Below are 23,143 nucleotides of genomic sequence, written 5' to 3' on the forward strand. Positions count from 1 at the left end.
CTATCTTTAGCTTTGTCTAAATTCCACCAGCAATGTCTGCTTGCTTGGAAGCTTGGTTATGTTCACAATTTTCTCCTCACCGATTATTCTTATGGAATAACCGAGATATTACAATCAAAAACAAATAATTATTTTTCCAAAGTTGGTTTAAAAATAATATTAATTGGATCCTTTGGTAGGTTGTAAATGGTTCACGAAAGAATGTTTCCTGCATCATCAAACAAGCACTTTTTTCCAACTTCTCCTAATGAATTTAATAAAGTTGTTAAGGCAATATCACCCGGTTTAGTTCACCTAGTTAAAAGTCACTGTACATTTAACTGTAAATTTGCTTTTAGAAGGTGTTAGTCTATTAGATAAGAAACTTAACAATAGCTTTGCGCGTCAAATTTTACAATTTAAAAGGAAAATTTCTTCTAGAGGAAAGTTTTACTGGAGGTCTTTGGTTAAGGATATAGACTGGAATAGAACCTGGCTTTTACCTGGGTAATATTGCATTTTCAACGAGACAAAAGAAATACATTTTAAAATTTTTACATAAAATCTACCCTGTAAATTCTAGTATTTACAATTTTTTGGACATCGACAGCTTCTGTTCTTTCTGCAAACAAGCAGAGGAATTAATTAGGACCTGAACACCACGTGATAATTAGAGGCAGGTGTGTTTGATTTGCGTTGCAACTGAAATCTGCAGGAAGGTGGCTCTCCAGGAACAGGGTTGGCCACCCCTGCACTACTACATATGTTTTTGATTGTCCAATATCCAAGCAATTTTGGTTACTTCTAAATTCTCATATATCTGCTTCTGCCAATGCTGTGAATTGCTTTAATCTAAAAGACAATTTTTATTATAATAACCCAAAAGCTAAATATCTGGAACGCATCATACATTTTTTTATCTTATATGGCAAATTTTGCATTCACAAACAAAAATTCACAAATAATTACCCATCCTTTGTTCATTTTAGAATAGAATTTATTTCCCTCTTAAAATCACTTTATCTTATTAAGAATTAAAAAAATCTAAGATTCCTGAAATATTATCCAGATGTATTTAAAGAAGATTTTCAATTTTAGTTGCTTTCCTTACAGTTATTTGTTAATGTGTCATTCTAATTTCATTCGTTTAATTTAGCAATTTTATTATTATTATTTTTATTATTATCATTAATAATAATACTTTAATTGTATTAATATTTTTTCCTTTCTTTCTAATGGTATTATTTGTATTTGTATGTGGTTTTAGATATTTTTTCTTATGACAAAAAAAAGTGAATTAACTGGAGAAAGGTTTGTTTTAAAGCTTTTACACAGATATAAAGCGATTGATTAAAGTTTCAGGTTTTTCATCCAATGATGTACCTGCTGTTGACAATATTATTTTAACCCTTTATACAACGTAATACTATTTTACTCAAAGTAAAAAGAACTATTGAACAAGGTACGTGTATTAAGTGTCTTAATGAAGGTTTAATTGATTAAATAACATAATTTCACTTCATTCTAAGTATACATCACTTTATATAAGAAATGGAGTACTAGTTTTAATCAGCTCATTTGTGGCTGTTGTTTCTTGCTCGAACTTACTGGATTTATTTTTGTTAATTACTTTCATATAAAGAAACTGTTGAAGAGAAGTTATTTTGTTACTATTCATAGTTTAATTTATTTTAAACAGAACATTTTTATTGCTTTGTTAATTTTTAACAGGATAAAATGCCCAAACGCAGAGAAAAACTATATATAATAAGTCATGACTCATGACTAAGAGTAAGTGGCAAAAAAAGTAAAAAAAAAAAGACTTTTATTTTGGCGTGACTCGTGACGTCATAAGCCTGCGCCGCTCTCGCGCTGTGATTCAACTGGAGAAAGGTTTGTTTTAAAGCGTTTACCCTTATATAAAGCGATTGATTAAAGTTTCAGTGTTTTCATTCAGTGCTAAATTATGTACCTGTTGACAATATTATTTTAACCCTTATACAACGTAGTACTATTTACTAAAACTTACAGTAATGAGGTCTATTTTTTGAATAAAGATAGGATAAACTTTTTGTTCCGGAGAGGAAATTTGTCTTGTGCAAAAAAGTGCTATAAACAGACAATAAGATAAATAAAACAAACAAAACAATTAAGAAGATACTTGAATAAAGTAAAATTGTGTAATAAGTGTTTTAATGAAAGTTTAATTGATTGAATAGCGCAATGTCATTCCATTATAAATATACATCACTATATATAAGAAATGGAGTACTAGTTTTAATCTGCTGATCAGTGGCTATTGTTTCTTGATCAGACTTGTCTGATTTCTGTTTGTTAATGACTCTCATATAAAGAAACTGTTGAAGCAAGTGTTGAAGAGAAGTTATTTTGTTTCTGTTCATAGTTTTATTTATTTTAAACAGAACATTTTTATTGTTTCGTTCATTTTAAACAGGATAAAGTGTCCAAACACAGAGAAAAACTCCTGCTGAAGCGACTGATCTCCACACTGTTATAAAGATGGCGTTTATTAAAGAGGAGAGTGAAGATGTGAAGATTGAAGAAACATTCACAGTCAAACAGGAAGATCTGCAGGAACAAACAGGTTGATTTTCATTCTCAAAGACCAACTCAGTCATTTCATCCTCATTCAGATTAATAATAAGAATACTAAATTAAATCCATCTTAAAGCCCTGAGTGTGCTGCCTAGTTCTCTTATATGCACATTAGCACTCATTGAAAGAGGAATGAGTTTATTTCTTGTTACTTGTTCTCATGTTTTTTATCATTATTTTTATGTATTATTAGTCTCCTATTTTCTCTACCTTCTTAAAGGGTCACGAAACACCAAAAACACATTTTTTGAGCTGTTGACAGTCGTATATGTGTCCCACACTGCTAAAAACACTATTAGGACACCTATATTTCACTAAAAAGTGTAAATTGGTTGTTTTTGCGTTATTTCAAGCAAATTCGTACTTCCTGTTTGAAACGAATTTTTGAAGCTGCGTCACGGTCATGACATAATAGCGTGTATTCCAGCGTGCAGACTGGGCGTCTGTGCCAGAGTGTGTCTTATTACGTCTTACAGTGTGATGCATTAATGCATGAGTACGACTTGGTTCAAACCAATCAGCGCGCTCTATTCTGCAACTTCATTAATATTCATTAGTGTCACTGTTTACACCAGAGACGCCACGTTGTGTTGGCAAAACAAGCGTGGAGTGTTGCTTTTATAGCTTAAAGCTTTTATTAGCTTGTAGTCTTCTCTTCATAAAGACGCGGCTCTAGTTGCTGGTGATTGTTCTGTCTCTACAGATTTGGTAAGTGAGCGACCAGTGCTCTTTGTTTATTCAGTTTGTTTGTATCGAATTAAGTTAACTATTGCACTGAGTGCAAACTTGTTAGCACCGCATTTTGTGACCGGAATAACACACGCGGCTTTCTGACGCTACCTGCCGAGTGCATCTAAGTTTCCGGGAATTGCGGAGCTTTTTTTTCTCTCATTCGCCGTGCGGTATCAAACATTGCATGAAAAATACACGCTTAGAGCAGATCCTCGAATCAAATATCGCATTTGTCGCGAGGGGCATGAATGAATTCCCTGAATGAAAGAGCCAAACTGCAGTTAAAGTCCAACATTTAATAATCTGGCAAATAATTCAACTACAGATGTCCATGTAGGTTAAACACAATGACTGTAAAAAATACACCATCCCTTTCTCGTATAAGTATTTTGACTGAAACTCGCGCGTGCCCAAATAGACACTCTCACACCATCCCACTTTAATTCCTCCGACACTCCCCCCTAAACAGAGCTGGACACGCCCGCTTTTCTGACTTTTTCCGAAGTAGAGGTGTGAAAACACCCTGCTAAAACGAGGGGGTTTCATGGCCCTTTAAGGTTATTGCTTTTCTAGTTCTCCTTCTGTTTGTAAAGCATCATTGAGCACTGGCACAACAGGGGTGTTAGCTTGGCAGTAAACTTCCTAAAAACTCGGACGGGAAGCCATCAGGGCCTGGTGCTTTTCCGGTTTTCAATTTTGTGATTGCATTTTTAACTACACAAGGTGTTATATGTCCTTCTAATGCCAACTGATCTGAATCACAGAGGGATGGTAATTCTAAATAATTAAAAAAAGCTCTTAATATGTTCAATTTTGTTTACCTCAGAGCTGTAAAGAGTTTTATTGAAGTTTTTAAATTGATCATTAATTCCCTGTTGATCAGTAATAATACTGCCATCATCCTTACTAACTGCTGCTATAAAACCAGCTGCTGAGGAGTTTTTCAGTTGGTAACACAAAAACCTGCCAGCTCGTTCACCAAGTACACAATGAATCTGGCGTGATCTTATGTGGAGATTCTCTGCATTTTCATCTGTCAAGGAGTCATATTGCTCTTGCAGAAGTCTTTTCTTATGAAGCTCTTCGGAGGGTGATGTTGAGTGAAGCTTATTTGCACTAGCTTGATATGAAATAATCTGTCCTCTTATATATGCTTTCTGAGTATCCCATAGGATGCTATAACTTATCTCTGGGGATTCGTTTGTCTCAAGGAAGAAATCAATTTGAGCATTAATAAATTTTACAAAATCTTTGTCTGCCAAGAGTCTTGAGTTAAACCGCCATGTACGTTGGGGGATTACATTGCCTTGAAAATATAGCTTTAGTGAGACTGGACAATGGTCTGAATTAACAATACTACCATACTCTACTTCTGACATTAAGGGAAGTAACTGCTTGTCCAGGAGAAAATGGTCAGTCCTGGAATATGTTTGATGCACAGGTGAATAGAAGGAAAATTGCTTGGAAGGTGGATATTTAAATCTTCAGGGGTCACTTACACCATGTGTCTGAAGGAAGGAGTTGATACATTGTGCTGGCTGACTTAATGTATTACTCGAAGAGCTAGAGCGGTCCAAAATTTGGTGCAAAGCATAATTTATATCGCCTCCTAAAATAAAATTGTGTTTGTCGAGACTAGGCAAAATTGAAAATAAATCTCTGAAAAATTGTACATTGGCCAGGACTACAGACGTGTTAAAAAGTTAACCTTGGATTATTATGTATCTGCCATTTTTATCCAACACTTTTGAATCCATAACAAACTGTACATTCTTATGAATGAGTACAGCAATTCCCCTACTTTTGTTATTGAAGTTAGAATAATATATTTGTGTATAGCCTCCTCTATTAAGTTTAGAATAGTCGTTTTTCAACAGATGTGACTCCTGTAAATAAACATTATCAGATTTTAACTTTAAAATAAAAATTTGACATGGCAAGATGACTACTTCCAGATTTAAGCTTTAATAGCTTTGAAGTCCAACTACTTCATTTAGACTGGAACGGCCCACTATGCATAGACATAATCTATCGCCCACCTCACTCCACAAAAGATTTCATCAAGCACTTCATTGAACTGATCGGCAACATGACAATTTCTGACGATCGTTTCATACTAGTAGGCGATTTTAATATTCACATTTGCTGTCAATCAAACTCTTTTGCTCAAGATTTCATCAACCTGTCATCAACCTTCGGCATCACTCAATGGATACATAAAACCACACACGCCCTGGGCCACACACTGGATCTCCTTTTAGCATTAAGCTTTCCAACATTGTACTCTCCCAATTTTTAATTTCCGATTACATACCTATTCTATTTACGCCATCCCTCACGAAGATTGCATATTGCCTTTATACGCCTACCATGCTGTCAACAATCTACACATCCAATTTTAGCTCGAATTTTAACCAGCGCTTTACCGATTTCTACGTCAAATCGCGCCTAGATGACCCTTCATCAGAACTGGATGCAGAGCAACATCTGGATCTGCTGCACTCGGTCTGCCAAATAGCGGCTATCAAATCTGCACCCCTGAAATTATGCAGACAAAAAATAAAATCTGAACCTTGGAAAATGTTAGAGACACGTACTTTAAAACAAAAATATTGACAGGCTGAACATAAATGGAAAAAGGACAGACTTACCATGTCTCTTCAACTTTTCAGATCTGCTCTGTTTTCTGTTTTAGAAAAAAAATGTACTTAATCAATTACAAAGATTTCTATCCCAGAATAATATCGCTGAGCCTTTTCGATCTGGCTTTAGGCCGGCCCATAGCACTGAATCCGCTTTATTAGGAGTTTTGAATGACATCTATCTCCTCACTAATGCTGTTAATCACGTGGCCTTAATTTTGCTGGATTTATCCACAGCCTTCGATACTATTGACCACTCTGTGTTATTATCTCAGCTAGAGTCCTGGGTTGGGCTGAAGGGTACAGTGCTGAAATGATTTAAATCATACATCTCCGACAGGAAGTTTTTTGTCAAAATTGGTAACTTTTCCTCCTCCACGGCACCGTTAACGTGTGGTCTTCCCCAAGGCTCAATTCTAGCACCTTCACTATTCTCTCTTTATATGCTCCCTCTAGGTTCTATTTTCAGTAAACATGGCCTGCATTTTTATTTTTATGCAGACGATACACAAATCTATATGTCACTCAAAAAGGAAAATGAGTCCTCTGTTGTGAACTCCCTTTCACTATGCTTGGAAGAGGTAAAAGCATGGCTTTCTGAGAAATTTTTATTTCTAAATGTGGAGAAAACAGAAGTGATTTTATTTGAGCCCAATGATTTGTCTGACTGTAAACGCCCCAGGCTGGGTAACTTGGAGGAGTTCAGATCACCCCAGGTACGTAACCTGGGCATAACATAAGACCAGAACTTAAAATTTGATAAACATATCTCAAAAGTGGTGGGAAATAGTGTCTACCAACTCCACCTTCTTTCAAAAATGAAATCCTCTCTTCCTTCACACTCTCTAGAAATTGCCATACACGCACTTATAACCTCCCGGTTGGACTATTGCTACTCGCTCTATTTTGGGCTGCCTAAGTCTCAGATTGCTCGCCTACAGTTAGTTCAAAACGCAGCAGCTAGATTCTTAACAAAAATCCCAAAATATGCACACATCACTCCTATTCTGAGGTCTCTACATTGGCTACCGGTGACACAAAGAATCAAATTTAAAATCCTTTTCTTTGTGTATAAAGCCCTACATGGTCTAGGCCCTCATTATTTATCCCAACTGATTGTTAATTACACTCCTCCAAGACACTTGCTTTCCGCTAATCAGTTTTTATTAAAAGTTCCAAAGGTCCACATACACTTATAAACACAAAACAACACAATATTGAAACCTTGCATGTAAACTTGGACACACTTCCAGCTACTCCCACTCTTAACTAGCTGACATTTGTGGGACTAACATATAAAACAAAACAATTTGAACAGCTCTTGATGTTTTACTACAAAGCTACCTCATTATTGACTAAATATACTTGAGAACTAGGAATAACAACAACAAACATGCTATAGTGGTCATTTAAAACATAGCCGCAGAGTGACATTAACAGTTGTATTGTCTTTGACAGCCCAGTGCACTCTCATTATTTCCTTCAATTTAATGGCTTTTTCAAAATATAAAAAATTTCAGAAAAGTAGTGGCTTTTAATCACGAAGGTGCGTTGCGGTTCCTTTTCATCCACTGGTTTGCTGCTGAGAATGCTGTGTGCCCGGTCCAGAAGTGGGGTCTTCTCGAGGTTCACGGTATCTTTCAAGAGGCCAGCTACAAATTCCGTCACGCGTCTGCCGTGCTCCTGTCCTTTGTAACTCCTGTAATGTGGAAATTTGAGTGGCGAGACCTCTCCTTAAGATCCTTGCTTAGGTCTCTCAGCAGAGCCAGCTCCTTTTTCATGATTCTAAACTCTTTTTCCAGGGTAGTAAGAGAGTCAAAGTATCCACCCAACACAGACTCCAGACCAGACAGCTGCTTCCACTCTGGCGTTAATGTGCTCCACAGCATTGCATAACTCTGTCTGAAGCTGGTCAATTTGATTGCAAAGTTCATTTGACTGCGCTATGGCCTTTTCTTCAATTTAGCAATCAAATCACCTTTTAGTGCATCAAAAGCTTGAAGGACTGCACTGTTATCACTTGTCGGAGCCATCTCTTTTTTTTTTTTTTTTTTTTAGATGCAGCTGGCACTTCAGGGTTAGCACTAGCATGGAGGCTATTAGCGGATTCCGCCTCCCTACGCTTGCTTCGGCCATTATTCATCCTGATTCAAGTTGAATTACCCTCAGAACAGCTAGACTCATACACTTTTATAAACACTTGTTTTCCAGTATAGGTTAGGTTTAATTTAGGATAAGAGCAATATTAAACGAAATTTCAAGTTTCACGTGAGGACCTCAACAGTTTGCGTTTTTACATGGTGTTGCTCCAACCAGAAGTCCAAAACAAACAATATAACAATAATCACAATGAAACACAAAACCCTCAGCACTTATAACTCAAATGAAAGTAAAGGAAAAAATGCAAATGATTTCAGGCCAGCAGATTCATCAGATTTGAATATGGGGAAAAATAATAATGATGATAATAGTACAGGGAGAAAACAAAACAAAAGAAATAAAAAGAGAATTTGGGCAAGGAAAACAAAAACTTTTGGTCAAGGGAAATGAGAGGGGAATGGTGAATGTGGAGGTGTGGATGTGAAGGTTGAGGGCGTCGACGAACCCAGCCGATGAGTAGCAGTCACGGGTGTCTAACAGGAAACTCTGACACTGTCGACTGCCGGATGAAGGCTTTCGGCAGCTGACTCCATGCCAGCGAGATAAATCGATAAGTTGATTTTGTTCAGGACACACTGCACTGAAGTTTTTGGTGACGCACTCATTCACAGACGTCACGAGCACTTCAGTAACAAAACTGCAGTTTTTGCTTTGTTGCTTCAATACATACTTTTGCTTTTTGTTTCTCACAGCTATTCGTTAAGTTTACACTGCTTGTCTCGATCTGGTTTCTCTACTCTTGTCCCTGCACTGCAACAGTTCAACTTCTCTTTATTCTACACACAACATAATGCTGCCCTCTTCAACTCTCCTCCTCTTTCTTTACACTCTTACCCATTTCCTTTTTGACTGTCATCACAGAAAACCCCAACAATCATAAATGCATGATTATATGCTGTCATGACTTTGCAGTCAAAATTTTTTGTTATAATAGAGGCCAATGGAGAAAAAAAACTGCCATGAATATAACGTAAAGGGAGTAAATTTGTCCAGAGTGTATTGTTTGTTTGTTTTTTCCAAATCATTTTCCCAGAATATGTCAAAATAAGATGTCCTCAAATATCAGTCCGTCTGCTGAAACTTAGAGAAAGTTTTGGCCAAATTAAGCATCAAAATCAACCCAGAATTGATGAAAAATGACCCAACAGCACACAAGGGGGGAAAGGTTCAAATTTCAGCCTTTATGCAGATGCTGTACAGATGTGTCTCATGTCTGTGAGGCAAATATTCTCAGCTGTTACCCCAGAACTTTTTTTTCTGATGCGTTCACCAGTCAGGCACAGAATAAACAAGTATTCCCTGTCTGCTTTACAAATTTTTGAAAAACATTTTGTTGTGATTAGGAATATATACGAATAAAAATTTACTGCTTTCTAATCTCTGTCTTATCAATATGACCAAAGTTATTTTTATGATCAATTATGTAAGAAATGCTGAAAACTGGACAGACACTGTTTAAATTTACTATAACTTCTATGTTAAGCGGCTTTGACATAATTTGCATTGCAAAAGCACAAGATAAAGATTAATTGAATTGCATCTGCTTAAATGTGTACACGTTAATGGACCAAACACAACATGATCTGATTTATTTTACATTTAATGTGCATCAAAATTACAGTGTGTGTAGCCAATATTTCCAGTGTCTTTTCACTTTTCAGCTTTTGATGAGAGTTTTTAAGAATTATTGTAAACTAATGTTTATTTATTTATTTCAGACCTAATTGAAGAGAATGAGGGGAGTAAAGAGGAGAAACATTATGTCAAAATTGAGGAAAAAACTCATTTACAGACTGATGATATTTTGAAAAGGAGAGACAAAAATTGTTTCACCTGCACTCAGTGTGGAAAGAGTTTTGGAAGAAAGGACAATCTTAAGATTCACATGAGGATCCACACTGGAGGGAAACCATTCACATGCACTCAGTGTGGAAGGAGTTTTGGAAGAAAAGACAATCTTAAGATTCACATGAGGATTCACACTGGAGAAAAACCATTCACATGCACTCAGTGTGGGAAGAGTTTCAACCAATCATCAAACTTTAATCAACACATGATGATTCACACTGGAGAGAATCCATTCACATGCACTCAGTGTGGGAGGAGTTTTAACTGCTCATCACACCTTAATAAACACTTGAGGAGCCACACTGGGGAGAAACCATTCACATGCCCTCAGTGTGGGAAGGGTTTCAGCCAATCATCAAACCTTAATCAGCACATGAGGATCCACACTGGAGAGAAACCATTCACATGCACTCAGTGTGGGAGGAGTTTTAACTGCTCATCACACCTTAATAAACACTTGAGGATCCACACTAGAGAGAAACCACCACTTAAGCCGCGGTTACACTTGACCTTTCTCCCCATAGACTTCCATTCATACACACGTGAATGCGTCAAACCAGAAAGGTTAGTGCACCAAGTTTCGTAGTTTACTGCCTTGCAAAGTTCAAGCTTGGTGAACTCTGACCTGCAAAACCACATTACTTGACTATGTTAGACCAATCGAAGATCAAAACATGACCTCTCTGGGCAGAAACGTAAAATATGGACTAATTGCTCACTTTTTTAATGTCTAATCATCTTGGTTAATCCTGTCCCTTTTCGCAGCTCTGTACAACAGAATTTTGCATGCTCAAACTCTAGTGTGACCGCAGCTTCAGTGTGGGATGAGTTTCAGTAACTCATCAGACCTTAATAAACATATGAAGACCCACACTGGAGAGAAACCATTCACATGCACTCAGTGTGGGAAGAGTTTCAACCAATCAGCAAACCTTAATGAACACATGAAGATCCACACTGGTGTGAAAGAGTATATGTGCTTTGAATGTAAGAAGACTTTTCTTACAGCTGCAAAATTGAAACTGCACCAGCCAATCCACACTGGAGAGACCGTACAAGTGTTCACACTGTGACAAGGTTTAATCAGTAAACACATCTGAAAACACAAAAGAGGATTCACACAGGAGAGAAACCGTACAGATCTGATCAGTGTCTACAGAGTTTCGCTAATTCGACGCAGCTTTAGAAACACATGGACAAAAAGTTGCACACATGACATGAATGCAGCAAAACATTTTTTGATGTGCACAGGATGTTTCATGTCTGAATAATGATTGAAAAGGCTGAGTGACGGTATACAGTTTTCCAACACTCCTACACTGCAGTAGGTGGGGTTGCAAATGTGTCGCGTTTACCATAAATGATGATGGCGGCTGAAAGAAGAACAGCTTCATAAACATCTGGCAAACAGCACTTCTGCGGCTTGAAATCTCTTTGCAAGTGATTTTTACATGTGCAGATACATCTGTACTCTACTCTCTAGTGTGTTCATGTAGCTAGTGTTGTTTTGGATTATGTTCTCTATCTAACTCCCTGAACGAGAAATCCAGATTGGAGTATGTGGTAAATCCATTGGATCCAAAAGCATTGGATGCTGGCATTGCTCATCAATGGGTATATAAAAGTTGTTGTGCTAGCTACCCCAGGACCCTGTGGCTACTCGGGAGTCCTCATGTCAAGACCTACAATCTCATTAACTCTTTATCCTCATGGTTTTGATTTGTGTTACTTATATCATGTAGTTAAAGTGTTGTTGTGATTTATACCCTAAGTTTTTAGCTTCATTATTAATTATCCCTAGACATTTGTTGGTTGCTTTGATTGATTGTTCTATGAGTTACATTTATAATAAATAATTAGCATTCAAGCTATTTTATTGGCTCATCTCTCTTTTATGTTGTTACTCAAACAAGCGGTTCATAACACTTTGTAAAATGTTTCTGGTTGTATCCGAGATCTTGTCCTTTCAGCCATGACCATAGGTGTGAGCAGGAATTTTGATTGAGCGGTAAATTAAGAACATTGCCTTCGTCTCAGCTCCTTCACCCCAACAATCACATCAACTGCTTTATTGCTGCCGCTGCACTGATCCATCTTTTAATATCACATTCCATTCTTCATGAAAAATATAAAACGCAGATACTCCATTCGGGGTAAGGACTCTCCTACGGACTGGCCATGGCCACCTTTTTTCAGTCAAGCACCATGGTTTCAGTCTTACAGATGCTGTTTCTTTCCCTGCCATGTCACACTCAGCAGAAATAACCGTCAGATCTGTGCATCTCTGCATGATGGAGCTGTGTTAGCAATGTCCTCTTTGGAGGACAACTGATCATCTAGAATCACCCTAAGATTTCTTACTGAACTACATGGGGTAATGGTGTATGATCCCTGCTGGATTGCGAAATTGTATTGAATGTGTGGAGTTGCAGGGAAGGTGATGTAAGCAGATGAGTAAACAAAGTAAAAGTGGAACAGAGTGTTTCTGCTGCACTATTTACATCAAGAAGTGAGAACTGTGAGTGTGAGGGAAGAGAGGATTTAACAGTGGAGAAGTGTGTGGAGGGCAAACCAATTTTTACTAGTAGCAATTTACTTGTTGAAATCAACAATTGAATTTTTGATATCAACAATTAAACAGAACAGAACTACTAAAACTATGAATCCATCTCATCACCAACTCCGCCCCCTCAGGACAGCAGAACCGTTCGTATAAACAAAATCTCCCTGGACCATCAAATAAAGCAACTAAGAAAGGCAATAAAAAGCAATCCCACGGAACCGGACAAACTGCATCTACCTTGACATTCCAAAACATGGACAATCCACCGGATCATGATGCCACTATTGGACTTCCCACCCCCCTCCCTTGGCCTCCAGCTCTACTTATCCAGCCACCCCTTCCACTCTCAATCCTTCTCAATTCTCTCTCCCATCCTACCACCCTAACTCTTTAACCCAGCTTATTTTTACCCAGTCTTTTCTCTACAAATCCTAATGCTCTTCCTCTCCCTACTCCTTTCCCCTCTTCCAGTATCCCAACCTTTTTCTACTCTATATCCCTTCACCAAGCACCCAACTCCATTACTAACCCTCCCCAACAGTCTACCCTTCCCACTCACATTTCTTCCGCACGGCCCCCTTCACCCTTACCACAGCCACACCCCTTCTCATTCCGCATAATGCTCCAGTCCTGGAACCACCCCTGATCTCCAACGCCATCAAGAACCTCATCCTATCAGGTGCTGACATTGACCTTTTTACACTTCTTTTACCCATAGCACCTCCCTTGGCAGAAGAACAGGTGGATTGCTGTGAATTCACTATTACACTTAAATCACCCGTTAGCTCCCAACCCACACACTTTCATTAGCTGAATTTCACACAGCATTCGCACATTATACAGAAACCATCTGTTCAGTCCTTCCTTATAAGAGGCTATGGGGGAACACATTTTTCACACTTACCACAAATAATTTTTTTGCAAAATGCGCTATTCGCGTTACTCAGTGGAAGGAATGTCTCTACTGGGGGGCCATGGATACAGATGTTTACAACTGAGTTTTTTTAGGATGCTGTAATCTTTCCTGCACGGTCTGCTGTTCAAATCTGCACACGACCACTTCCTGTCCCTTCTTAATCCCCTCCTCTGACAAAAAACTTCAAACCCCAAGATCCAACAGCTACGTACCCCGCCCCTCTACCTCTGCTATCCCCGCTCTAAATCCTCCTCCTTTCTTTTCAAAACCCTCCTCTCTGTCTTGCAATAACTTTAATATAGCAAGATGCTTTTGCCATCTTTGCAATTACTTTTTACATGTTTGGGTAAAAAAAAATATTTTCTTTCGAGAAAGCGTAGCGATGCCTTAACAACCACCTAGCAACACCTTAGCCACCACGTTGGAACACCTTAGCAACCTTCTAGCAACACCTTAGCGGTTGCTAAGGTGTTGCTAGGCAGTTACTAAGGTGGTTGCTAAGGTGTTCCTAGGTGGCTGCTAAGGTGTTGCTAGGTGGTTGCTAAGGTGTTGCTAGGTGGTTGCTAAGGTGTTGCTAGGCGGTTGCTAAGGTGTTGTTTGAACTGTTCAAGGAAGTACCTAACCAGGTTATCAGCATAGTCACAGTAATGAGCACAGGTGGTTGGGGAAAGCATCAGATAGATACTAACCGACAGTGATTGTAAGTTGTTGTAAAGTGGTGTTGGAAGAATATCCTTCAGTACTACTGGACCAGTGTACAGAAGAAACTGCCTAAACTCAGTAGCTTTCCAGCGATCCAGTTCAGAGAGTGATTGTGGCTTTCGTGCAAATTCAGAGGGTATGTGTTTTGACATTCCTAAAAGACTCTCTGAGATGTTACTTATTATATGGAAGCTCTGTCTGTTTTTTAGGTTGCCCTTGGTCCAAAAATTGATCATCTTCCTTGTCACACCGAGGCAAACATCATGCATATAATCCAGCATGAATTGTGTGACCATTCCCAAACTTAATGTATTGAGTATAGAGTGACCTCTGTGGTGGTTGTCATCATGCATTTCTGTAAATGACTCATCCGTCTTGAGTGGGGCATGTGTTTCTGGGAATATAATTTTCCATCCCATATAAGATCCTTCCTGCGTGCAACGATCGCAACCACTATAACCTCCATGCCCCTTTGTTTGTTTTATGAATGATCGTGCAGGAGCATTACAGATAAAGCAGTCCAGGGAAAGATGAAACAGCCTTTCAGCCACAGTGAAACCTTGTCCTAGTGCGGAAACCTCCTCTGCAAAATCTTGGGAGATATTGGTTAGGATTGCGAGGTTTGCTGTTTCCACAGAAGACACCAATGACAAACGGGTCCCTTTCAAAATAAATTTTTCCTAAAATTGGCCAAATTTGCTTCTGTGAGCTTTTGAATAATGGCAGTCCATCTATATTGACCTGCATCTTAATTTTGTCAGTTTGTGACATCAGGGCATCTCTGTTTTGGAGCAAGTGTTCCAATATTCCAAAATGGACATAATCCCCACCATCCATTAATTTTGACCTTACGTGTGTGTGAAATTTTCATCAAAGTTCTCACACATTTAGGAAGTAAGGGGATGTGTTTGTTTAGAATTTTAAGTAGGCTGTCGGCGGCATTTTGTGTCACACCACACTCTACAACCCACTGACGCAGCTCATCTGGCAAGTCATCAAAGGAGCCTCTGTCTTGTGTGTCACTAAAATCTAAATCTTCTTCCTCGCTGAAATTGCTGAGGTAGTCTGTAAATCTGTCATCATCATCATCATCATCATCAGTGACATCATCAATGTCTCTTTCAAGGTCAGTGTTGGTGTTTGTGTTGTTTGAAATTTGAGATGTTATCACAGTTCATTTCTTCATCTTGTCCTGTTTCAGAATTTGCCAGAAGATATTCATTGAGACCAGCCATTTGGTTGTTGATGTCAAGTGTTTGTGTAGTATGGAGATTATGAAGTATATTCTGGACACGCCTCCATTTGGTAACTGAACTCACACCTCCAAATTTTCCATGTTTCTACAAGAATTAAAGCACAAAAATTTACATAAAATGTTTTTTTTAAATAACATTTTAAATAAATGTTAATGTAGAGCACCAGTCACCTGGCCACATTACCATGATAATATTTTCGAAAGAAGATTCTTATGCTCATCGAGCCTGCATTAATTTAGTGCATTAACATTAATATAATAACATATTTTTCTATTTGACATTTTTGATTACTATAATTACATATTATATACAAAAATTTTTTTTTTGTACAAAAAAAAAAATATATATATATATATATATATATTTATTTTTATTTTTTTGTCAAAACGTTCCATAAATGTATTGCTCAGTCTGCATTAAATGTCTTGTCAATTCAAAAATACAAGTTGCCAACTAGTACAGCTTAACATTTTATGTTGCCTTAACTAAAAGCAGCAAGAACAATAATGTTTTTACAGTGTAGATAAGAAATTGTTCAAAGACTTTGACTAATTTAGCTGCCACATTAAATTATTATCTGATTAATTATGTGAAGTCTGTCTAATTTGCCTATTTGATAACTAGTCTACTTTTGGACTTTGTATTCTCACTATAAAAGCTAGCCCCTTTTATATTGCCTAACCTAACTTAAAATATAATCAATACTCACAATAAAAATCTGTAATGAAGCAAAGAACAGAGGTTTCTAACTATCTTCCTAGTGCTAGTGCGTGATTGGAATTTCTGAACACGGCAATCAAGTATACTTGATCAGCTCTGTTTTAAAATCCCAATGATCTGTTCAGACGAATAAAATGGGGAAATCCCTAAATGGGATCCGCCTTGAATACGTGCCTGGAGCAACTAGCAGTCACATCACTGGAAGATAGATAATCTCTAATAAAGGTAAGTTAAATGTTGTTTTAGTCTAATTGAATTAGATTTTATGTTTTTTTTGACGCACATCGGCTATGAACCAATTGAAGTTTTACTCACCAGTGTCCAGTCGCGGAGACAGTGATGTAGACGCTAAAACTTTAGTTAAACTACAAAACAACGATGCAAACTACTCAAACACTAGTAAATAGTTAACTTAATGATTATTAGACGAACACTTGATCAGCGAAAATCTTAACGTTATATATGCAACCTACACTAAGTAAACTACAAACCTTAACCCATCAAACTGTACACTAAAACTACAAATACTAACAATACATGAACAATATAAACACTACACAGTATACTTTAACCTAAAACCGAAATAACTAACTTTATCTACACAATATTTATCTAAAAAACGCGAATTCAATAGGACCAGGTCTATTTCCACCACCGTCTGCAATCAACAAACGTTAATGTAGTTTTTTCCGTTATAAGTACCGCTGACAAGAAGCATTACGTTTAATTCAAATATTTCCCCCTCTCGGTCAAGATCTGAATCGCATAACCACATAAGTATCCAAGCATCACATAATCAGTTCAAACAACTGGTTATCTTCTGCAAATTAGGGAAAAAGTGTGTGAGTGTGTGTGTGTTATCTTCTGCAAATTAGGGAAATAGTGTGTGAGTGTGTGTGTGTGTGTGTGTGTGTGTTTATCTATACAGATACACAGCTGTCAAGTCAAAATTCCTCCTGTAAAGAACAAAGGAATCTTCACAGTAATTCTTATAAATTTCCCGGATTCCATATCCGGGACCAGGCCATATCCTGAGCTGCTGCTGCGCTGATGGTCGTGGGGAGTAGAGAACATGAGTCTGATTCCAGCGACGCTCCAGGGACAGACGAGTCTTCGCTGAGGCCATCTTCCAGCCTAAACCACGGCGAATGAAGCTCTGCACAAGACTTTTGGCCAGCGGAGAAATTAAAATGGCCGTGCCCAACTGAGTCTGGTTCTCTCAAAGTTTTTTTTCTTCACTCCCCTCAGGTGAAGTTTTTTTTCCCTCTCCGCTGTCGCCACTGCCTCGCATGGTTCAGGATTGGTAGAGCTACGCATCGATGAATTGACTCTTCAGTGTTTGAACTCTCAGTAGTGATTAAATCACACTGAACTGAGCTAAACTGAACTGAACTGAACTTAAACACTAAAACCTGAACCACACTGTTCCAGTTACTATGACCATTTATGTGAAGCTGCTTTGACACAATCTACATTGTAAAAGCGCTATACAAATAAAGCTGAATTGAATTGAATTAAAAAAATATTTCTTGTAAAAGTCAGTTTTTATAGTATTCCTTTATTTTAGTTTGGCTTAAATAAAAGCAATTAAACTATTTTAATGTCAATAATATTAGCCTCCTTAAGAATATATTTTATTGTTCACAAAACAAAGTTATCCAGTAACTTTCCTAGTTAACCTGCTTAATCCTTAAAATTGCACTTTAAGCTGAATGCTGGAATCTTGCAAAATAACTAGTAAAATATTATGTACAGTCATCATGACAGAGACATAAAAAATTTTCCTTTTTTTGAAAAATGAATATGATTTTTTTTCAGAGCTTGTTCATCCAGAATAATTCTTTAATTAAAGTTAACCTATACACTCTCTCAGGATATATTATAAGTGTTATTCAGCAACCCAAAAAGCAGAGGTGCCCTGAGAAAAATTTCTTAGTGGTGGCCAGAAAAAGCCACACCGAATCTTTGGGTGGAACACAAAAAGTAATGAATTCAGTGTAACATTATATTTATGTTTCTGGTAAATGAAATAATGTGTTTTTAATTAATTTAATTAATTAATCTTGAAATATTCCAATTTATTTCTTGAGGTAATTCAGCAAGTACATGTGCGAACCAAAAAAAAAATATATATATATATATATCAATATTTAGTTTATTTTGTCTTCATGTTTTTGGTTATTGAATTCATGTAGAAAATTGTGTGCCTGGTTTAAAAATGTTCTTGTTCATGACATTATGAACGGTGAATGTGTGTTTTTACAGGTCAGTTGATAGCAACGTTGTCTAGTGCCTGGAGTGCCAGAAGCCACAGACCACTCTCTCTGTACACCTGACCAGGCTGTGCATGAAGGCCAGCACACCAGCGGAGAGAGCCAAGGAGCTTTCAACAAGATGCCAATGCATGGAAAACTGCACTTTAGGATCTCAATGCCAGTTTGCATTCCGTCAAATAAGATATGTGCAACTAATGGACAAAAATTTTCTTTGTGCAATCATCCATATTTGTGTTTAATTGGTCCTGGGGTATGGTTCTTGCGTATGGTGTGACTGGTCTTGAGTTTCAAATTCCAGTCAAGGCCACTCTCATTAGCATGAAATCACAACCTTTCTGCAGCTATTTTCTAGTTTGCATTTCATCATCATCCACCAAACATGAGACTATTAGTTGAAAGCCACCGGGTACTTGAAGTCAAGATCTCCATAACCAGAGCTTAGCTAAACCTTTTATGTTTGTAACGTAATTGGATAATTCAAGCAAGATCGGATGAATCTTAATTGAAGTGTGCAGCAAGTCTGAGAATTTGAAGCTAACTATTGTCCTCAGATCATTACACCTAAGCTTTGAGTAGACAAGTCAGGATTTTTTCACACAACTTAAAAGTAACCCAACAAACACAACTTGAACCCACATTCCCCAGCTTTGAAGGGTGATGCCTTATCCATTAGGCCACTGGGCCAATACTAGCATTTGCTATATTTGTTGTATGACTCAGGAAGTTCTTGTAACTCAGAGAACAGCACTTTAGGATCCCTATATCATATTGCATTCAGACGATCTGGTGTGTGCAACTAATGACAAATCAGCTTCTCTGAAGAGTTTTCCATTATAATGTCTTTTTGACCTAAGAGTATGAACCTAGTTTTTTGAAGGTCACACTGGATTGTGCTGCACAGCCAACTTCAAAAAACTGCATCAAAGACAACCCAGGTGGGACTTGAACCCACAATCCCCAGCTTCGAAGGCTGGTGCCTTAAACATTAGGCCACTGGGCCGTTTTTTACTGCCTGTGAACTGTAATATGCATCCAGGGAGTTGCGTAACAAAAACAACATGAACAAAAAGTAGATTGGACCGGTTTCACAGAATTTTTTTCTGGCACTGCCAAGCACTTCTACATGGCTTATTGGTCTTGGGGTATGATTCTCACTTAGGGTGCAAAAGGTCCTGGGTTTAAATCCTAGACGAGATCTATGTCTGTCACAGAAAAAAGCAGTGGTGCTGTGCTGTGCTGTCTAGGGTGTTTATGTGTTAATTGTAGCACCTTCAGCTGTGTTTTCAGTTAATGAACATGTAGTGGATTTCTGATCTAAATCAGTCTAACTTTTACAATTATACAGACACAAAAGAAGCATCCTATCAGATTTCTTTGAAGGAGTTATTTTAGAATTTTCATCATATTTTGCAACCATTCCTATAGGATTATTTTATAGTACAATACAGGAAAATCCTTTAGGATAATTTCTACAATATTTTAATTGGATCCAATTTATATCTTAATTAAGATATGCTTTTCTATTGTCTCTCTAAGCCTATTATACAATAGTTTTGAATGTTTAATGCAGTTTGCTTAAGCTCACCTTCATGTACTTGAGTGTACAGTTTTAGTGCACAAATTCCCAAACTAACATGTCTATACCAAAAACATATACAATGTCGCTAGACCAAACTGTGGGCTGGCCCACTCGAAACAGAAGTTCACTGAGGGCCCACAGCAAGTCCACACAAAGTGTAGTGTATATAGCCACAATGGGCGAAGTATAGGTATACTATCTGGGTCAGAAGTATGTCCTATGAGCATGCTCTGTGGGCATTTAGTAATTAACAAGTTAGGTCCCACTAATACTAAGTTGAGTCCAGGCACAAAATGTGCCTATAAGGTCCCAGTAAAGCACTTTTATGCAGGGCCATTGTGGCTTTAACACAAAACAAAACTAGTTCACTTCTACTATGTAGCAAAATAGCACAATATCACTTCAAATGCATAGTTACATATTTTGAAAGCATAAAGAAAAATCAGTAATAAATGAAGCATCTAAAAATATAAAAACAACATGGACTATTTTTCAAAGGTTTGGGACAAAACTGCTTTAGTTTATAAAAATGCAGATATAAAAGTAACCTTGTAAATAATTATTCCTTTTTAATATGTTAACTTTTCCATTTGAATATGTTAAAATATCATTTATTCCAATGATGTTAAAGCTGCATTTGAGGCATTTGTGTCCTAAATAAAATAATTTGAGACAAAACAACAAAACATATAAAAATATACTTAGTTAGAAGAAAAACAAAGTAAGATTTTCATGTGTGTATTTTCTCTACCATTTGTACCTTAAAGGGTCACGAAACTCCAAAACACATTTTTTGAGCTGTTGACAGTCATATATGTGTCCCACACTGCTAAAAACACTATTAGGACACAAATATTTCACTAAAAAGTGTAAATTGATTGTTTTTGCGTTATTTCAAGCAAATTTGTACTTCCGGTTTGAAACAAATTTTTGAAGCTGCGTCTCAACCATGAGATAATAGTGTGTATTCCAGCGTGCAGACTGGATGTCTGTGCCAGAGTGTGTCTTATTACGTCTTACAGTGCGGCTCGAAGGACATCTTTTGCATTCAGAGCTGCTTTCGTGAAGAGATCATCGGCAACACTGCTCGAAGTTTACCATGGAGGTGAAAAGGAAGCTCCCTGACAAGGAATTGAACCCAGGCCACAGCGGTAAGAGCACTAAGTCCTAACCACAAGACCACCAGGGAAGGCCTGGCTAAAGGTTGCCCTCTAGCCTAGCTGTGGGCCTCCACCCAGGTGTGCTGCAGCTGCTCTGACAAAAATAACTCTAACGTTTGCAACCTCCTCCTGGAGAAGAGAAAGTCTCAGAGCCTGGTTCACAGTTCTTCTATGGAGGGACTGTCACATGCTCTGTGTAAAAGCATCCTATCGACACCACAACTTGCCATGACAACAAAGCACAGCATGCGTTGAAGGAACTCCATGTTTACCGGTCCATGTCCTCTTTCCAAACAGCATGCTAATGAGCACTCCTTGAACAGTGTGTGCCAGTGGCGCAATGGATAACGTGTCTGACTGATCAGAAGATTCTAGATTCGAGTTTTGGCTGGCTCGATCAGGATTTATTGCATTGCTCTCAGTCAGTGCACTGCAGTTGCAGTTTGCCCCTGCCAGAGTTGTTTGGTTCTACTTTGGAGTGGATCAAGTTTCTGGGGCTGCCAGCACAGAGCCTGTGGGGTGCTCCCCTGGGATCAAAGTCTGCCCCAACTGCTCTCATATCTTGGTCCCGTACATCCCTCAGGACTTCCAGAAGAAACCAGTACAGCCACTCTCCTGGGAAGACAGCAGTGACAGCTTGTAAACCAAAATGTTTGCTGTGAGGCTAAGGCGTTCTACTGCAGCACAGATACGCATTCGAAAAGCATACAATATTCAAAAACAAAGTGCCAACCTAAAACAAGATTGCAGTCAAAATGACCACCTCAGACAAGTGTGAGCAATGTTTCAGTCTCTGTTATACGTCGGCAAATATGCCACACAGTGCAGACGCCCATACTACTGAAAAGGAAGTTACCTGACTGAGAAAGGTATAAATAGAAATCGGAGCCTGCTCCAAACGACCTGGTCAGCCCCAAGTGGGCTGTAAAAACCTCCTGGAGTTTTCATTCATTTAATGTCTGGTACAAGACACTGCGTCCGACCACTTATGTTTGAATGTCAAACCTACCCCAATCCTTAAACCAACCTCACAGTTTCCTGCTGTGTTTTATCAACCTCCCAACCTACCCCAACTCTTAACCCAACCTCACAGTAACAAACCTCCATGTGGGTTTCATTGATTCAATGTCTCGTTCATGGCACAGAATACAACCTATCGCAGTTTATTAAAATCACACCTACCCCAGCCCTAGGCCCAAGCACACGGTAACCTGCTGTGTTTTATTCAATTTTACTCCTACCCCAACCCTAAACACAACCTCAGAGTAAGCAGTTTATATATATTTTTTTATTTTTATGAATGTCTACTACAGCTACATCAATCGCAAACCCAGCCTACGTGCGGTATAAGTGCCTACCACTTAGAGGTCATCCAGCCGACTTGCAGTGTAATCTCCTCCACTTGTAGGTCTCTGAGCTGCAGCAACACCTAAGGGCTCTGACACACAGACACAAAAGAAACCATTGCTTTTAACCTACTCTTGGAGAGGAGAGAGTCTCCGACCCTGGATCTCAGGTCTTCTATGGAGGGACTGTCAGGAATCCTGTAAGAGCATCCCATCCACACAACCTCTTGCCATAAAAACAAAGCAGAATGTGTGGTGAAGGAACTCCGGGTTGACAGAGCCTTGTCCTTGCTTCAAGCAAAGTGCTAACAAGGTGCTGAACAGAGTGACGGTGGCACAAAGGTTAGCGCTTATGACTACGGATCAGAAGATTCTTGGTTTACGGAAACCAAGAAACTGTGTATGAGAGAGTGCGTAAGTGTATGAGTGGCACTTGTGCAAGCGGAGCAGGGACGTGCCAGCGATCAGAATGAACTGGAGTTTGTGCCAAGACTGGATTTCAAGTGTGGCAGTTCCCATATGGTCTAGCGGTTAGGATTCCTGGTTTTCACCCAGGCGGCCCGGGTTCGACTCCCGGTAAGGGAAGGCTTGAGTGCTTTTGCTTCTGTCCTTTTTGGCCAGCGGTCGGTCTGCAGCTACCTTAGGATG

The 23,143-nt window shown here is 38.4% G+C and overlaps 2 protein-coding genes and 2 non-coding genes across 6 annotated transcripts in view; 2 read left to right on the top strand and 2 right to left on the bottom strand.

Annotated features, from left to right (window-relative positions):
• Positions 1-23,143, bottom strand: part of LOC141375011 (zinc finger protein) — a 254,575-nt gene that overhangs the window by 185,814 nt on the left and 45,618 nt on the right. The window lies entirely within an intron of this gene.
• LOC141381689 (uncharacterized) lies at positions 1,843-11,848 on the top strand. Its single transcript, XM_087249457.2, has 3 exons — positions 1,843-1,872; positions 2,435-2,584; positions 9,848-11,848. Exons 2-3 carry the CDS (start codon positions 2,500-2,502, stop codon positions 10,561-10,563), a joined length of 801 nt encoding a protein of 266 aa, XP_087105583.2. The 5' UTR covers positions 1,843-1,872; positions 2,435-2,499; the 3' UTR covers positions 10,564-11,848.
• On the bottom strand, positions 19,338-19,410 carry trnar-ucg (transfer RNA arginine (anticodon UCG)). The gene has a single exon. It is a non-coding gene; the product is annotated as a tRNA-Arg (tRNA).
• Positions 23,009-23,080, top strand: trnae-uuc (transfer RNA glutamic acid (anticodon UUC)). The gene has a single exon. It is a non-coding gene; the product is annotated as a tRNA-Glu (tRNA).

The sequence above is a fragment of the Danio rerio genome, chromosome 4 (assembly GCF_052040795.2).
Source record: "Danio rerio strain M-AB ecotype USA chromosome 4, GRCz13ab, whole genome shotgun sequence".
NCBI classification, from domain to species: Eukaryota; Metazoa; Chordata; class Actinopteri; order Cypriniformes; family Danionidae; genus Danio; species Danio rerio.

Excerpts from the sequence above, each read along its gene's own strand:
- LOC141381689 (XM_087249457.2), top strand. The coding sequence starts at position 2,500 with ATGGCGTTTATTAAAGAGGAGAGTGAAGATGTGAAGATTGAAGAAACA. Across the intron at positions 2,585-9,847 it reads AGATCTGCAGGAACAAACAG|ACCTAATTGAAGAGAATGAG; the intron begins GTTGATTTTCAT and ends TATTTATTTCAG.